The sequence below is a fragment of the Eupeodes corollae genome, chromosome 1, assembly GCF_945859685.1.
Source record: "Eupeodes corollae chromosome 1, idEupCoro1.1, whole genome shotgun sequence".
NCBI classification, from domain to species: domain Eukaryota; kingdom Metazoa; phylum Arthropoda; class Insecta; order Diptera; family Syrphidae; genus Eupeodes; species Eupeodes corollae.
Genome location: NC_079147.1, coordinates 35,677,340 through 35,696,416, shown reverse-complemented (window position 1 = coordinate 35,696,416; position 19,077 = coordinate 35,677,340). Strand labels below are relative to the sequence as shown.

The 19,077-nt window shown below is 33.2% G+C and overlaps 1 protein-coding gene across 1 annotated transcript in view; it reads left to right on the top strand.

Moving 5' to 3' along the window:
* Positions 1 to 18,781, top strand: part of LOC129939360 (high-affinity choline transporter 1) — a 33,583-nt gene extending 14,802 nt beyond the window's left edge. Inside the window, exons 2-10 of the mRNA XM_056047345.1 lie at positions 85 to 307; positions 373 to 480; positions 546 to 701; positions 770 to 1,068; positions 5,763 to 5,892; positions 6,011 to 6,332; positions 6,416 to 6,688; positions 6,755 to 6,866; positions 13,528 to 18,781. Coding sequence (XP_055903320.1) covers positions 142 to 307; positions 373 to 480; positions 546 to 701; positions 770 to 1,068; positions 5,763 to 5,892; positions 6,011 to 6,332; positions 6,416 to 6,688; positions 6,755 to 6,866; positions 13,528 to 13,752 — 1,791 coding nt within the window. The 5' untranslated portion in view covers positions 85 to 141 and the 3' untranslated portion in view covers positions 13,753 to 18,781. The remainder of the gene's footprint in view (positions 1 to 84; positions 308 to 372; positions 481 to 545; positions 702 to 769; positions 1,069 to 5,762; positions 5,893 to 6,010; positions 6,333 to 6,415; positions 6,689 to 6,754; positions 6,867 to 13,527) is intronic.
* The last annotated feature ends 296 nt before the right edge of the window (positions 18,782 to 19,077 follow it).

Below are 19,077 nucleotides of genomic sequence, written 5' to 3'. Positions count from 1 at the left end.
AACTCAAATCCTTTTACCTTCTATATCTTTTTTTTCTACAGAGAGAGATATATGAATAAAAATAAATATTTACCTTTATTGTAGGTATCCTTGCGAGAAGACTAAAACTATCTCCAAGACTCCAAAACTACTTTCGCAACTATGATTAATATCGCTGGAGTAGTGAGCATTGTGCTCTTTTACCTACTTATCCTAGGTGTAGGTATTTGGGCGGGTCGGAAGAAAGAAGCTGGCAATGATTCCGAAGAAGAGGTTATGCTTGCAGGAAGATCGATTGGATTATTTGTTGGAATATTCACAATGACAGGTAAGCAACAAATCTCTATGTGAGATGGAAGCATCTTTGATATGGTTATGCCATTTCTCCTGCAGCTACGTGGGTCGGAGGTGGTTATATAAATGGGACAGCTGAAGCGATCTATACTCAAGGACTGGTGTGGTGTCAGGCTCCATTTGGTTATGCACTCAGTTTGGTATTCGGTAAGAGAAATGTGCTTAAGGGAGTTATAAATGTTTCCGGTTGAATTACATTTTTCTTGATACAGGTGGCATCTTCTTTGCAAATCCCATGCGGAAGCAAGGTTATATTACTATGCTTGATCCCTTGCAAGATTCGTTTGGCGAGAGGATGGGTGGGTTGCTGTTCTTACCAGCTCTGTGCGGTGAGGTGTTCTGGGCTGCTGGAATTCTAGCTGCTCTAGGTAGGTCAATTAATTTTATTAATTGATAGTTTATAGTTACCGTTTTCCCTTTCTTCATGCGAAATTAGGTGCAACTTTATCAGTCATTATCGATATGGACCATCGGACTTCTGTGGTCCTCTCATCGTGCATCGCTGTCTTTTACACTCTCTTCGGGGGCTTATATTCGGTGGCATATACAGATGTTATTCAGCTATTCTGCATCTTTATTGGGTTGTGGATGTGCATTCCATTTGCATGGGCTAATGATCATGTCAAGAGTTTATCATCAATGGATGTCGATTGGATTGGATCAGTTGCACCTGAAATGAAATGGTTCTACATAGACTACGGATTATTGTTGGTTTTCGGAGGAATTCCATGGCAGGTAAATAGGAACTTGATTTATAAAACCAATCTTTTTTTTACTTAGAGTCTTCCCCAGTTCTATCAAATAATTACCTTAAAATGTGTACAGTGCAATACTGAAAAGATGAACAAATACAAAATTCTAAGCATCGAAATTAAGTTTAAGAAAAAGATATCCGTCAAAATAAAACTTCATTTTATTTTAAAAAACAAACACAAATTTAGCAAATAAGTTAATTATTTTTAGTAAGTCGAGGGTTTTCGAACGCTCCCGCTTCCGGCGAAGTCTATCGAGAAAATGCAGCCACCTAGACGCCTGGCATGTACGTACATATTCGCCACCGAAGGTTTCCAGATGAGACCAATTTCAAACTATTCCTCAAAAGTCTAAAAGCGCAAAAAACCCGTTCTCGGCTACCTCCGCAGGACAAATGTGGCCACCTTCACGTCTGTTGAAACCATAGTTAAAATTAGAGAGTCGTAGGCGTCGAAATGCAATGCATTTGAAGTGGTTTACTTCCCTATCTCAATTTTCGGAAAAGTTGTACTTTTGATGCACTTTTTCATAAAAACGTTCCGAGAAATCGACAAATCCTCCCTGAGTGATTTTTGTCATAAAAAGTGATGTCGCAAGTTATTCATCTTTGATTTAAACTCTTGCACAAAAATGGATGAGAGTTGTAAATCACTAGGTCCTGATTCTTTAAAGGCTATATTTGCGCACAAGCGAAATGTAGGGTCATTCATTTGTGGTTCTTAGTTGAATTCGCTGGCATTTGTTACCTGTCAAACTCAGCTGTATATAATTACGATAAAGTATCATCAAAATTGAACTTACTTTAAAAACAGTTATTCAAACGTTGCAAATGTTCACCCATTACGTGATGCTTATTGGTGTCATAATTGATCAAAACTAAAACTGGCATGAAATTTTAAGAGAAAGGAAGTCTCGTAAACAATCCACACAGCACAACCAATTATGACTTTAGTTTCCTGGAGCTACGAAAAAGATTTCTCAAGTTGGGCCGAAACGCCCCGCTATTTTTTCTGTGTTCTTTGACGCTGGCAAAATCACTGCGTTAGCTTTTTCAACTATCCTACTTTGCAAATCATTGGGAATTTGTCTAGCCTATACATACCTAAAAAGCGGATCCTTCTACCATAAAAAAATAGGACCAATCGCCCTTACGTACCTTTTTTCCAAGGTCATGGAAACCCTGACTAGCTTTCAGCTCAAGAAATATCTCGAAGACTGAAAGCTTCTTAATTACTGGCAGTATGGCTTTCGTAGTAGTCCACCGGTGATTTGATGTTCTCAACGAACATCGAAACAAATCGTTTTGGAGAATGTTAGATTTGATAGAGTATAGCATCAGGCTTTCTCATTGAAAATGCATTTGCTTTTGTCGAATCCTTCCTTCGACTAAATAATAATTCCATTAAATAATAAGGAGTATTAGATGGGTTCATGACTTAAACAAATAATATACTCTGGTGTGCCCCGGGGCCATAGAGCTTGACTCGCTCAGAAGAGAATGTAGAAAACTCTTTCACCAAGCCAAAGCCGCAAGACTAGCCTCTCACTTTGATTCTTACAAAGAATCCCTAAGAATTTAAAAAAAGGCACTAAGGAAATCTAAGCGCCATTCCTGGCGATCTTTCTGAAGCACGATAGAAGAAACTTCTGAAGCCTTCAGGTTACGGGCAATTCTTTCAACTTATTCAGCAATGCCTATCGGCTTGCAAAACGCAGACGGCTCCTAAAAAAATTCAAGTAACGAGGCGCTGTACTTGCTACTAGGACACTCACTTTCCTGGTAGTTCACTAACTTAAATTTGCAACAATCATATTCGTTCAAGGTAAAATACAACATATCCACAAGGTCTGATCACAAGGGACAAGCTACAATGTTTTCTCAACAGCTTCAAACCATTTAAATCTACAGGACCAGACGGAATAATACCAGCCAAACTACAAAAAACATCAGATATAATTGCACCAATCATTGAGGCAATTTTTAACAGCTGTCTTTAACTGGTCCATACTCCATCGGCATGTAGAGAAGTTAAAGATGTTTTTATACCCGAAGCAGGTTAATAAGTCTATTATCATTCCTTTTTAAGATCTTGGAAAGATTGACTGATATCCATTTAAGGGCAAGTATTGATACAAGACTTCTGTCTGCGTCTCAATATGCCTTCTGTAAAGGTAAATCGGTGGAAACAGCCTTAAAGACTTTAGTACGCACCATCATATATTCCCTCCATCATAAAGAGTTCACTATTGTTGCTTTCCTTGACATCGAAGGTGCATTTAACAACGTGGACACATCTGCAATCACATCTGCACTAACATCTCTAAACGTAGAGAGCTCGCTTGGCGAGTTAACTCCTTCAATGCTGACTAGCAGAATAATTAACTCAAAACTGGGCAACGCTTCTGGCAGACGATTCTTTAGTAGAGGGACACCGCAAGGTGGTGTTCTATCCCCTCTACTCTGGAACCTAGTGGTGAATGAAATCCCAATTAGCCTGGATTCGGAGGGTTACAGAGTGATCGCCTATGCGGACGACGTTGCTATAACAGTATCGGGAAAGCATCTTAACACCTTAAAAGAACTCTTACAAAATGCCTTAGAGAGACTAATACTTTGGGCTGATCGGTGTGGCTGGGCCAGAATCACGCATTGGCTTTATACATCGGTAATTAGACCGATTGTTATGTACGGTGTGTCATTATGCTGGATTGCTTTAGAGAAAGCTATATACCGCGACAAATTAAATAAAGTCCCACGTTCATCAAATCCAAAGCACACACAAACTGCAATTTGACAGAAACTTCCAGATTTCTTTACCTTCCAGATCATTCTGGGAGGATAGGGCATTCCTGGAAGACAACTCAGTACACTTTTATACTGATGGATCAGAAATAAAATAAGGGTTTGGTGGAGGTGTGTACTTTGAACGATTAAATTTAAGTCTCAAGCGTGTCTTAAGAGTGTGCCAGACGGAGCTTTTGGCGATAAAAGTAATCTTGTCCTGGCTTAAAGAAAACGTGAAATCAACATCTGATATCCGTATTTTCTCAGATAGTCGGGCTATTATCAATTCTCAGAACTCTGTCTCGACAAACTTTATAAAAGTCCATAACTGTCGACCATCTCTTATGGAGATGGCACAACAGTTTAATATTCATCTTTGCTGAGTGCTGGGCCTTGAAGACATTTCAGAAAACTGTAAGGCAGATGAACTCGCCAGGATTGATATAGTACCACGTTTGGCATATCGCTACATGTAAACTATTGTTAATTCAGGACGCTATGCAGAAGGCAAATGACATTTGCAGAAGCTGTATGGACGAAGAAGAGGAGCAAACAGTTCTTCACCTTCTCTGCACATGGGCTCCTATACCTCAAAAACGCAAGAATTACCTCGGAGAGTTCTTCTTTAACGATCTAAATCATATTGGAATAATCAGAATCTCACGTTTCGTAAGGGACTCAAACTGGTTCCATTGAACTAAGGAGAAAACCTCAAGATTTATGTGGTATCACAATGGACCATTAAACTGGTATAAGTGTGTTCGATTCCATCATGGACAGCCACTTTAACCTAACCAGGGCTCTCTTCTTTTTTCGACACTCTTTCCACTTTTTTATAATCATTAATTAAAAATGAAACTTCTAATCCACTTACCTACTTCCCTGACAATGGTACCCTTAGCTTTTCGTATTCGTTTTAAGAAAACAATCCTTCTCTGAAAATGTGGATCTTCAACGCCAATGTCTAACAGTGGGGAATCAAAAATCCAGTCAAATTTAGTGAGTCGAAATCTCAATGTTGTCGTTAAAACACAACTTAGTTTTTTTGTCCTTCTTATAAGGCTGTTATCTATAAATTTAATGTACTTCCAAGGATTGAGTATAAATCCATCTCTAGGATGATACTACTCAAAAATCAAATGGGGTGGCGCAACAGTCCGTTGTGAACCAGGGCCTAGTGACTTACAACTCTCAACCATTCCTGTGTGCGAGTAATGTTGTCAGGAATGGAGGGGACCTACAATTTTATGCCGAATCCGAACGGCTAGTTTGAGAAAGCACTTTTTCATGACAAGAATTACTCTTGAAGGATTTGTCAATTCCTCGCAAGAGGCAGTACCCGCGAAAATTAATTTTTTTAAATTAAGGTGGCACAGGCAGGGATTGAACCCGAGACCCCTTGCATGACAGTCCAACGCACAAACCATCATGCCACGGGTACTACAGGATGATACTACTGCAACATACTTAAAACTCTTTAGCAGTATTGACCGAAATGCATTTAAATTTGTTGATAAAGATATCATCGGTGAGCCATTTACTTTTGAAAATCGTGTTCCAGTTTCTTGTCTTACTCTTTTTTACCGTCGCTTTAACGCTTTAAAAAAAAACAAGTTGGATTCCTCTCCTCAAGCAATTCAACTGTAAGAAAAAGTAAATAAAGATGACCTCAAAAAGTTAGAATACCGTGAATCTTGAAAATATATCGCTGTTACAAAACTAATCCTTTATGTTTCAACGAAAACTGTTTTCATCAGCACATTGCCATAATTTATCTTTTAGTCAACTGCCCTTAGAATCTTTAAAGATAAGTTTGGGCTATGTACATATAAGTACATTTATTCTCTAGAAATTAAATTAATATTTATTCTTATTACTTTCATATCTGCAGGTCTATTTCCAACGAGTATTATCGAGTAAGACTGCTGGCCGAGCACAAATTTTATCCTATGTTGCAGCATTCGGTTGTATCTTAATGGCCATCCCACCGGTTCTAATTGGAGCAATTGCAAAATCAACTGGTACGTACATATATAAAAATAACAAAAATCCCTTTATCCAAAACCTCCGTCGTCATCGCCTTTCTTTGCATTCAAAAACTCATTCAAAAAAATCAATAATAATTTTTCAATCAAAAAGCTTGGAACGAAACTGACTATAAGGGTCCATACCCACTGACTGTTGACCAGACCAGTATGATACTTCCTATGGTGCTGCAATACTTGACACCTGATTTTGTGTCGTTCTTCGGACTTGGTGCTGTATCTGCGGCTGTGATGTCCTCAGCTGATTCGTCTGTTCTATCGGCATCGTCCATGTTTGCCCGCAACGTATACAAAATGGTATTTCGTCAAAATGCATCCGAAATGGAAATAATTTGGGTTATGCGAGTTGGTATTCTTGTTGTTGGTGTAATGTCGACTGTAATGGCCTTAACGATTCCTTCAATTTATGGACTATGGTACGTATCCATAAACATATCGTAAATATTTGATTTCGAAGATTCAGGTATTTTGAAGATTTGGTTCTTTTGTATTTGTTTAGGTCAATGTGTTCCGATCTGGTTTACGTCATTCTATTCCCACAATTGCTAATGGTGGTGCATTTTAAGCACCACTGCAACACTTATGGCAGCTTAGCAGCATATTTGGTGGCCTTCTTTGTGCGGCTGTCAGGCGGAGAGCCCTTGATGGGTCTTGATGCTTTCATCTATTATCCTGGTTTTGATGAAGAAACTAAAACTCAATTGTTTCCCTTCCGAACAATGGCAATGATAATGAGTCTGTTTACATTAGTTTTTGTATCCTGGTGGACAAAGTACGTACTTATAAATTTTTATAAAATATTTTGAAATGGAATGGAATTTTATTTTTTTTAAATTAGAATGATGTTTGAATCTGGGAAACTTCCACCGAATTATGATTATTTCAAATGCGTGGTCAATATTCCTGAAGATATTGTAAGAGTTGGAGAACCATCAGAAGCTGGCGAGCAGGTAATAATGCTGAGATCTTATTAGAAATTTGCTTATACATAAAGTTATGAATTGTTATTTAAGTTTTAAAGTTGAATTGGATATTTATTTGTTTTGTGTTTTACCTAAATAAAGTTGCTCAGTTTAAAAACAAATCTGAAATTTATTTTGCTTTGTTTTGTTTCGAAAATATTTAAATGATTTTAGTTGCTTTTAAAGTATGTAAATTATATATAGATATAATTTTTAGAGCTTATGCATGAAATTTAAATATGATTTTTAAACTGGATCAATTATAATTTTTGGTTGAATTTCCAATTTTACTTCCGTAGTTGGTGAAAAAATATATTTCTTAGACTAATTTTAGAAATTGTCTGAATTCTCAAGACATTGTTAGTTTTGAAGCAGCCATTTTATGAAACCCGTGGGAAAAAGATAAAAAAATTGGCCTTACAAAAAATTAGAACTAAAGCATCCTCTAGTTTATAAATAAGCGTCTTTTTCAGAAATTGTATTTGCTTGTATAGACACAAACTCTTAACTCAGGATTGAGGTCATAACTAAAAAGAAGGAAAATAAAAATCATTGGAATTTGATTTTGGAAGTTCGAGTTTAAGATAATGAATGTTTTTAAAGATATTTTTGTTTTTAATGTGTATGTAGGTACTATACACCTGTACTTCACGTTATAAATATTACAAAAAAGTTTTCATTTAATTTAAGTTCGAATCTGAAAATTTTGTCTTTCACTTAGGAAAAAATATTGATATAGTGAAAATTGTGAGAATTTTGGAACTTTTATCAAAATAATTTGACAGCTGTCAGTTAAAATTTTGTAGAAATGAACATAAAATAACACATTCTTTAAAACTTTAAACAGTGTTCCAAAAACACGGACAGTTTGTCTGCCAATTTCAAGAATTTCGACCATAAGGCTGTAAATAGTGCTTGTAGTTTGGATATTTTGAATTCCTAGCGGGAATTTCGTTGAGAAATTCGTTTCTCTGAAAATATTTAAGCTGTCATTTACTTTAATTATAAAACTAAGACATACCAGTTGTCTAATTTTTTGATATATTTAATAGTTTTCAAGTATTGGAAATAGCAGATTTTTTTAGGACCAATTTCTCTTCAATCGATAAATCATCAGCAATACTTGATTTTGAACTATTAATACTTTTCCATGAGGAGACATACATACATAAGTAACGTTTCACAATTTTACAGGTTTCTTGCGTGTTCAGTCTATTATGACGACCAACATTAAATAGTAAAAAGTTGCTTCACCACTTTTGTAATAAATTTTGAAAGTTTTAACGCTTTTTTTAAAAAATTAACTTCATTTTCAAAAATTAACTTTATATTTGTAAATTCTCAGAGATTTTTGTGTTCTCAGAAATCTGGGAACAGAGTTTTATGATTCGAAATCTCTAATATTTCTATCGCGTAATTCAAAATGGTTGAAGAGAAATGCAAACCAATATGATTTCTAGATTATGTTAGGACAGGTCAAGTTAGGTTAAGGTGCCTGTTGACGGAAAAACCAATACACTTAGAACAAAAGTTGGCCCGTTGTGATACCACATGGATTTTAAGAGATATTTGTTGAACCAGTTTGCGCTAGCTATAAAGTGTTTGGGATGTTGGAATGTTATTGATCACTAGGATTATTGTTGGTAAAAGTCTCTAATGTGGAGTCCGCAAAATTGTCCATGTTGTTGAGTAACAGAGGCCCAATTGCTGCGAACGGAGACGAATCGATAATTGATGGTCATCATTAACACTAGCCGATACAGCTGCGATATTTTCTTCAGTTCGCACTCTAATTAAGCTTGTTGGTGGTTTAATGTCCAACAATGTAAATTTGGTGCGAACTTTAGTAACTTGCTAATAAAATGGAAGAAGCGCGCGATGAACTTTCTTAACAGAGCACGCATTTTGATAATAAAATTCAATAATTTTCAAGCGTTGTTCTTTTGTAAGCCGTTTCATGTTTAAATTATAGACCAAACTTAAGATGTTTAACAGTGAAACAAAGACCACGAAAAGATAAAAGCTAAAAAATTACCCTTTATCTGTTTAACGACATAGATAAGACGCAAGTATTTTGCTTTGTCTAAAAATTTAAGCGGTGTACTACGTGGGCGATTTTATATTTCTTAGTAAAGAGGACAAGTTCGGTTTTGCACGGATTGACGCCAAGTCCACACCAATCTGGTAATGACCTTGTTTAAAGCACCTTATTGTAGTTTCTTACAAGATACTGCTATGGCAACTTATTCTGTATAAGCAATTAATCCAAACCACACCTTCTCTAACATTGTTAATAGTTCGTTCACTACTAGGTTCTAGAGAAGAGGAGAAAAGACACTGCAATGCGGGGTATCTCTATTGATATTTCTTCGTGCAGTAAAGGCACCAAGTTTTGAGTTGATAATATCGATATTTCGAACTTGTGTATGCAAAGCAATGTCTACAAATTTCCTTTTATTGTATGCATGTTGAGCATTGAAAAATGTCTGGCCTCAAGTGGATACCTACCAGAAATTCAAATGTTGTTAGAAGATATGATGATAGGCTTATATGTCTTCGGATATATAGATCATATTGTATTGCTCATCTTGAATATTTTACATTGTTTACGAAAATAGTTCTTCGCCTCCAAATTGTGATTGAGTTCACTGTAAATTACTCATTGCAGAGACCCAGTTGCTTTATTGAAGCATTTTCTCCATAACATATCATCCGCTTTTGCAATAAAGTGGTACAGTGACTCTTTCCAGTAGTTTAAAATCAAAGGTCCTTGTCACACTAACTAGCAAGTTTCATTCATTCTGTATACCATCCTAAACTCTCTCTTATAGTTTGAAGTGCCACTATTTTAAGTAACCGGTAATTATCCATATTCATGACTTTGATGACATAATCAATCTGCATTCGAAGTGTTCGTACAAAGAGTGGCTACCATCCCGTTTCCAAAATAACTTTATATATCGGCGTATTTGGTGGCAGTTGGGAGGCTCTTTTAACGAAGAAGCATAACAATTTTTCCACATCTTCATATTGTTTCGCTGTTAAGCTGTATAGAACAATATTGATTCTGCTAGTACCTTAAAAAAAGAGTGTCATTAAGGCAGTTTCTACCTCATCTGTTCTTGAAAATTATGATCTTGGAATTTTTCATGTTAACTTTTAGGTTCCATATTTAACAATAATCAAAAATTTGGTTCATCATAAGCTGTAGTGATTCTGGAGATGACGCAAGAACCACAATATCATCCGCGAACAGCAGTGCTTTAATTAATTCTCCAGCGTGTTCGATACCAGCAGGTAGGTAATCTACTAAGTCTTCGATAGAGGTAGAGCGAATAGGCTTGGGCTCATCGTACAACATTGTCTAATGCCTGATTTCGGTCTGAACAATTCCGACCTTTCTGTACCATTCCAAACTGCTGCATTAGTATCCAGGACTCTTCCAAACTATAACTAGATTCCCGTACCAAAAAGCTTATTGAAAAGAGCTTGCCTATTCACCGTGTCAAATGCAGACTTAAAATCTAAGAAGAACGCGTCTAAATTCTTCCTTCTTCTTATAAATGAAACCGCAATGCTTTTCAGAACAAAGATATAATGTATTGTTGAGTAACCAGATCTAAAGCCTTCCTGAAATTCTTTCAACAGCTTGTTTTCATCAATGCAATTATTAAACCGTGTTTGCAGAATGACTGTAAATATTTTATTGCACGAGTTTAAAAAAGATATTGCTCGATAGTTCGACATCTCAGATCGTTTGTGGATCGGAAAAATGATTGATTCACTAAATTCTTGAAGAATCATGCCTGTTCCAAACACCTCGTTGTAAACTGCATTAAGCTTGCTTATTAACTACTCAACGGTTCCATACATAAAAATTTCGCTGGTATCCAATCCTCAATTCCTCATTTTGTTCATTGCTCCATCTACTTCTTAGTTGGTTACATCTGTGTCTAAAACTTCATGCAGATGTGCAAAATGAAAGTTTTTTCTTTCATGAATTGGGGATAGCAAATTTTTAAAATGGTCTGCCAAAAATATGGGGCTTAACTTGGGATGGATTTCAAAGGTTTTACCATTCATATATTCCAGATGTTGGTAAGAATAATTATAAGAATATCATAATTTTTCTGAAGTTCCGCTGGAATTATTGTATCTATCCCAGCAAAATTGTATGGATCGAAGCTTGCGGAGGAGTTAAGTTATTGATGCAACTACTGATGTCAGAGTTGTCAGCAAAAAGGGAACCACCTTGAAAGTATGCATCCAAGGCAAGTTGAGGAATTCTTGGCTTGAGTTTGTCTATTAACCATCAGTGTTATTTGAACAACAAAGCATAGCTGGATTTTCTGAGAGATCTTACGTAGCCTTGATACCTCTGAGTTGACTTCTAAATTCCTACAGAAAGTTCTCAAAGATATTCGTTTGGAGAGATCTTACGTAATTTTCTTTTTTGTAATCCCAATCAGAGTAAAGAGTTTTCTTCTTTCTTTTATTTGATTTCTAAGTGAGATTGAATACTTAACTTTATAGTGTGTATATAATATGTATGTATATATTTGATTTTGCTGCTCTGGAAAATTTCACAGAAATCTTAAAAATACAAAATGTAAAATACTGAACTACTTTGTTTTATTCAAAATTATAGCCTTCTGAGTATTAACCCGATTTAATCAGGGCCCGATTTAGAAGTCTAGAGGCCTTGGGGCAGTAAAAAAGCTGAGGCCCCTAGCCCCCAAATTATTTTAAAAATAAAGCAAACCATTTTTTTTCACCCGAGTTGTTCAATAAATAATTTATTGTGAAACCAAGTAGATTCCTTTTGTATTGAACTAACATTTTTAAATTAATATAAATGGAAAAAAAAAGAATTATCTAAAATTGTAGCGTTATTGAACGGAACCTTTTGAGCTTTTTTCGCCGGAAAATCGTTGATGATTTCGTTGAAATCTAGTTCTCGGAGTAAATCGCTTTTAATGCTTAGAAGAGAAAATACGGTTTTATCCAATTGTGGTTCGAAGCCTATTTTTTATAGTTTTCAAATTTGAAAATGAGTGCTCTCTAGTGCAATTTGTTACCATCAAAACCAAATACATTCTCAATGCAATTTCGATGTTTGGGAATGTAGCTCTAAAATTTTGATTTTCGAGAATTTGGTAGTCCTTTCCTTTTTGTATGAGTCAATCAAAGACACAAATTGAACCAACTCATTACCAAGACTAGGCCCTAAATCATCCGGATACACTTTCACCAATGCCTCTGTTGCAGCGTGCAAATTTTTAGCATCCATCTTCTCGATGTGATTCAGGAATCCAAATCGATCGTACAGCTTCATAGGCATGCAATCTTTTAGTAAGAGAAACGGATAGCTGGACAATCACTGGGATGAAGGCGGATACTTTGTATTTTTTCTTGGGTGACAGACTTGCGTCTTGTGGTTTCCCGTAATCGAGCGGATTCAACCTCACATTTCTCGTTCTTTTGCGGGTTTCGTGGTTGTACATATTCACTAGTATGGAGTATTTTTTTTGGCTGCTTCCTCGTATTTATCACAATTATTTCGTTTGGATTCCACGAATGATTTCAATGATTCTAGTGCACGCATTGGCAATTCAAGAATCATTTTCGGGTCTTACAAACATCTTGTTTATAGCGTTGAATTGCTCCAAGATATCGTTTTAAAATGTTGCAAACAAAGCGGTTTCGAGACCACTCATTTTCTGTAGAAGGTGCGTTGCTTCATTCCTCACGATGCCTTTTTGCTCTTTATTGAAAGATATGCTAATTAGAGCTTTACCGATTTCCAAATTGCCGTTGACTAAGGCTTTCGTAGCTTCAGCCCGACAAGGCCAACGAGTGTCGCTGAACTTTTTCAAGACTAAAAACTGTCCGCTTTTCTTCTCCGATAATTTCTCAATCAAAATTCGATGCCGCTCTGTACTTTCTGTGAAAAACGTGAACAAATTCTCCACGAAACCAAGGAATCAAACAGCCGATGGACAAATTACCAATTAGTGAATAATATTTGATTTTTCCATGAACTGAAGAACACCGATTCTTCATATATTGTGGAGGCCCGGGGCCTCAATCCTTTCCTGGGTTAAATTGTTATTTTAAATCAATGTGGTTCAGATGGTTAAAATTTCAACAATAGTTCATTCGACTAAAAATAGCATGATATTGTAATTAATTTTATTAAGTTTATGCTTTATTATTCTAGAAAATGTGTGGTAACTTATTTTCCTCGTATAATTCGTTCGCTTTGTGAAACTTCTTCCAATGTATTTCTCTAAGCAATCAGCATTTCTGAAATGTTGTCCACTTTAAGTTTCCAATGTTTGAACAAAAAAAAATTGAGTTTATATTTTTGTGGTTCGAATGATCACCGTTCCCAAAAACAAATTTAAACTCAGAACCACTATTATGTACAAAATATAAAATAAATTGCACTTTAAATGCATGCACCTATTTTTCAAATAAAATGTAATAAAATTTGAAATTTTAATGATTTGTATTCTTAGCTTTGTTTTTTGTATGCATGAAAATGAGAGGACTTTTTCAAAAAATCTTTATTAAAAAGACACTTTATGTGTCACAAGAAAACTTAAAATTATAGTTTTTTACAAAACCAACAAAATCATATAAACAGCTTTCTGTGATGGCGGGTCCACTGGCACGATCCTATGGTGCGGCAACAATGGTTGGAAAAGATGAACGCAATGGCCGAATAAATCCAGCCCTGGAACCAGACGATGATTTGCCAGTTGCCGAAGCGCAACGTCAATTTCAACTGTCAATGGGAAGCGGTAGCGGAGGCGGTGGAGTTCAACCAGGAATAGCCGTGCCAACTGCTGAGGATAATACGTCCTTCTAATAGAGAGAAACAGAGACATCAAACTATTAAAAAAGAACATCATTAGCCATCATTAAAATAAAAGACGTAAATATACATAATAATATTATACAACCAGATTAAAACTAAACTCATTAAAACAAAAACACTAAGAAAAATTATTAGCATTACACAACTAAATAATATTTTATTTTTATATACAAAATATTTAAATTCTATATTTTTTTGTAATTGTTTAAATTTTAAAGTGATATTATTATAAAGTTATTTCCAAATTTATTTTTGTTATTGTTTTGTTAATTATTTGTTAAAATTGCATTTAATTGGTTTTTGTGAATAAACGTTATGGAAAGATGTTAAGTGCTCAGGTATATTTATTGATGGATATAATAAATTAATATATTACTTGTTTATTTTTGAAAATATTTATATATTTAGTACAAAATAGTTTAAACAAAAAATTGCAAAAATTATATTTTTTTGTAAATGTTGTTTTATTTTATTTTTAAATTTTGTCTTAAGAATTTCCTTTTTATGTGTAGTTAAATTCATAGGAATTCATTAACGAAATATTCTACCTAAAAATATATATAAACTACCTACAATATACTACTATTAAAAAAAATGTAAAAATAAAAATCAAAAAACATATCTGCAAACTGCAATATATACAGAAACAAAAACAACAAAAATAAAACCAAATACGAAACAAGCCACTGCAACTGAACATATCACTGTGAATACTAATTAATTATAAAATATTTTAATTTTAACGTTAAGGATAAATTTAACCTTTTAAAATCAAATCAACTACAGGATTTCTTATATTAAACTTAATGTTTAAGAATGTTAGAAGAAGAATTTTAAAATTAAACTTAATAGTTAATAACATTCAACAAATTAGATTCAAGACCACATTAACGTTAAATAATTCGTATTTTTTTTTAAACTTTATTTCGATATTCGATCTCAGTCAAGAAACAAATTGGAACAGACATATTTTACGATTTTTTAAAATGTTTAGAGGCAATAGCTTTGTGTTTCAGAGTTAGTTTATTAATATTACTTTGAGTTTTTTAAGCTAGTAAAATTAAAGGCCCCGTTAATCCTTTCTATTCTTTTGGGGCAAACATTTCTCAAATAAACTTTTTAATTTATAACAATTTTTAGGAAGTAAAAGAAAAGCAAACGAACATTTTTTTTTTCAAAATTTTTCGTTTAATTTCAAAATCAGAATGAGGATCGGTGATCTTGTAACTATTTTTAGGTGCTGATTTAACATTGAACTGTTCCTAGCTTGGTTATTTCAGAAAAGCTTTTAAATAATAAAAGATTATCCAAATCAAATTATACTTTTTTCAAGGACTTTGATTGCCGTAGTTCGAATCCCACTTCAAAACAAATTTTACACTTCAGGTTTTTAAAACACAACCTTTTCGAATTAAAAAAAACTCATATTAGGCTTTTTGAGGCTATGTTAATTCATAAAGCAGTTGTTTTTGATTTTCCAAATTCACAACTTCTTCTCATCACTTGTAAGTTCTTTAACCTTAAAAGACCGCTGAAGCATTTATACTTAAACATGTTTTAATAAAAACATCAACGATCTTCTGAAACCTAAGATTTGCCAAAAAACTTTGTTTTATTTCCAAGAAAAGAATGCCAATGAAACCCGTTAAGAGAGTAAACAGGGCATTTGATACCTGCCGCGTTATAAGAAGGCTACCATTTGGAGAGTATTAGACGCATCTCTGGGCTGGTGCTCTAGCAACTTATTTAAGCCTTTTGGACAGTATTTAATGAAGAGCTGTGGAGTGATAGTTAATGAGTAGGAAATTACTCGTCTTGTACTTAAAAGCTTAAACGATTCTGTAGGACGAATGTTTTCTCGTACTCGTATAGTACTTACAAATGTTGACATTCACAGGACTGGCCGGGATAGTATCCGCGCGATTGTTCTGAAGAAAATTTCTTGAACGTTGGCAAAACAACTGCGTAAGCTTTTAAATATAACCTTTTCTACATGTCTTTTTTGCGAATGGATAGAAAACAGCTTTTGTCCAGCTTGTGTGTAATAAAGGCGAATCCTCCTCATGCTCCAACTCTCTTGCAATTGCAACAAAGTCTTTTTTTCCAAGGTCATGAAAAAGTTGATCAATTTTCAGCTTGAAGATCGATAGGTTTTTAATGACCGGCAGTATGGCTTTCGTAGCAATAGATATACTGGTGATCTCATGGTTTAACTCACCGAACAGTGAAACAAATTTTTAGATCGTTTTAGAGAAAGTAAGATTATTGAAACTTGAAGTTTCAAAGACATTTGATACAACTTGGCATTAGGCTCTCCTATTTAAAATGTGTGCATTTGATATTGATGAATCTCTCCTTTGTTTGGTTAGAAACCTTTCGGACCGTTCAATTCAAGTAGTTTTGGACAGGTTTAAATCTGAATCCTTGGTGTGCCCTAAGGCTCCGTTTTGTCTCCAAAACTTTTACCTATTTAAATGATCTTTTGTGCAAAACTTCTAACTCATTTAAGTGTTTAGCTGATGACAATACCCTCAGCTTTTTATATTCAGTTTATCATCCTTGTCCTTCGGATGTAGATTACCACCGGTCACTAAATTTTGATATTTAGGCTGGTGCCCCAATAATCTACCTGAGTCTTTTAAATAGAATTGAAAGGAGAGCTCTTAAATTATAGACAGTTGTTATTGACAGTGAGACATTTTTGAACGTGAGGTCTCATGCCTATCATTTTGTGTCGATATTTTCACAAACAATACTGTATTTGTATGTATTTCTCTCCTTAAAAAATTTTTCGGGGAATGTTCATCAATTTACCCTTGAACCCAATTTCGGACGTACTGTACATAAAGAGATTCTTTCTTTAGCCACACTACATGAATGTAGAATGCTTTACCAGGCTCAATATTTCACACTCATTGCAATATGCAGACATTCTAAAGCAATGTGCATCGATATATTCTTTTTAATACTGTCCTCCTTTTCTAATTGCTCGCACTTTGTTTAATCATTATTATGGTATTCATAACTTCTTAAGTTCGCGAACAATATAAAAAAGGACGATAACTGCCTTTTAGGAGGAACTGACTCCTCCTCCAAAGTAATTCTTGTCATGAGAAGTTCTTTCTTAAATTCGCCGTTCGTTTTTGGCATACAATTGTAGGTCCCCTCCATCCCTGATTAATTAATAAACGCTTTACGCTAATCAAGTCTTTGCAGCCATTTTCCGAAAGCGATTGCAATGACTTCACGTCAAAAAAGATAACATAAAAAAGCAATGACCTTAAATGAATGTCTCAAAAAATTTCAATCCATTGATTAAACTCTAAAATTAAATACAATAAAAAAGTACAATAAAGTACATTTATTAATAAAACATGTAATTTTTAAAAGATTGTTTCATTGCTCCCATAATAGAACTCATGTACGATAAATTTGACAGCTCTATTCTATTTTCATGTTACTTAACCTCTTAAAATATAAAATTATTGAATTGTATTCCCATTTTAAGTTAAATGTTTCGACTTTTGGCTGACTCTTATGTAACAGTTTTTTTGTCATCTTTTCACAAAAAGATTCTGTACTTTAGTTTTCAATTTAAAAAATATTTTTATCAATTTAGTTTCCGACAAAAAACGCAAAAAAAGTAGATCAAAGTTACAATGTAGACATTTAAATGTCAATTTGGATCACAACTTATTCTTAAGCATAAAAATCATACACAAGCTACAAAATTAAAAATTAGAATTTATAAAAGATGATAAGACAAAAATTAAAACAAATACATATCACTAATTGTGTCCTTCCTACAAAAAGAAAAACAAAACAAAAAAGAATGCAAAAAGTAAGCAATGCAAAATATCACAAAAAAGGAAAAACAAAACAAAATTCTTTGCTAAAATTAAAACCAAAAAATAACGAAACATATCATTTAAATGTGAATAGCTATATACTATATTTATATAGATAAGTATACATATATAATTATATAAATAAATGTAAAATAAATTATAAATCCTGTTATACAAAAAATTAATTAAACTTAATATTAATTAAATGTACCTATAGTGTAAAAAAAACAAAGCAAAACAAAATAAAACATAAACAAAACAAAATCTTTCAAGATTCAAAAATATTAGATGTTATAAGAATAAAAATATAGTGAGATTATAAATTATATTATATTATACAAAAATTAGACAAAAAGAAAAAAGCTGATTAGTACCTATACCTAAACCTTAAATAGATACCAAAACCTTAAAAAAATAAACAAAACAATAACAATACGATTTAAAGAAATAAAAAATGTTGCAAAATGACAGTGTTAAATAAATACAAAAAATATAAATAAAATATTTATGAATCCAGTCAGTTATTTTTGATTCTTATATTTATACAAATTTATTCTAAACAAAAAACTGTTAATAAAATTTTATCATGAAATATTAAATTGAACTGAATATTTTATCTTTTTTGTTATATTATTATTGTTTTTTCTTCTTTCTTAAATTAAATAAAAAAACTAATATATTTATCTTTAATAAAAATTCAAGTAAGTAATTTAACTATCTTGATGTGTTGTTATTGCGTTATTTTATTAAATACAAACAAATTCATATTAAATATTGGTGTTAAAAATGGTGTTACTTTAATGTTCTATGTATAATTAAAAAAATAATAAGAAGAAAATAAAATAAAAAAAAACAAAACATATCAATTAATAATATGTAATTTATTAAATTTAAATAAGTTGTGTTTGTATTTTTATTGTTATTTTTACCAATTGCTTTAATATTTTAATACAGTATTGAAATTTATTATTACAAAATAATAAAATATGTAAAAAGAATATACATACAAAAAAACCACCCTATTTGTTTGACAATTATTAATAAAACAAAACAAAAAATGAATAATTTGTGCAAAAAATATTATTAAAAGTGGAAAAAATTAATTAAACAACAAAAAAATATGAAAGTAAAATAAAGAACAAAATTATGTATTGGTTTCCTTGTTGATGCAATTTCGTCTTTTTTAATATTATTTTTTTTTTGGGTAAAAAAGTGAAAGAAATTCTGATTTTACGAATTTCGATACATCAAAAGGTGAGTTTTATAGTTGTTTTTAGAAGCTTCAACTTCAGGAAACGGGTAGCAGTTATTCTGGATTTATTTTAATACTAGCGCGGTAAAAGAAAATCTAATTATCACATAGAGACATTCCAGGGGCAAGTAAACATAAAAAGAAAAAAGAGGCTGGGATGCGACCCACACTGATAACTTCCCATCCCGTCTGTCGATTTGTCTTGCTTAAAAGTTT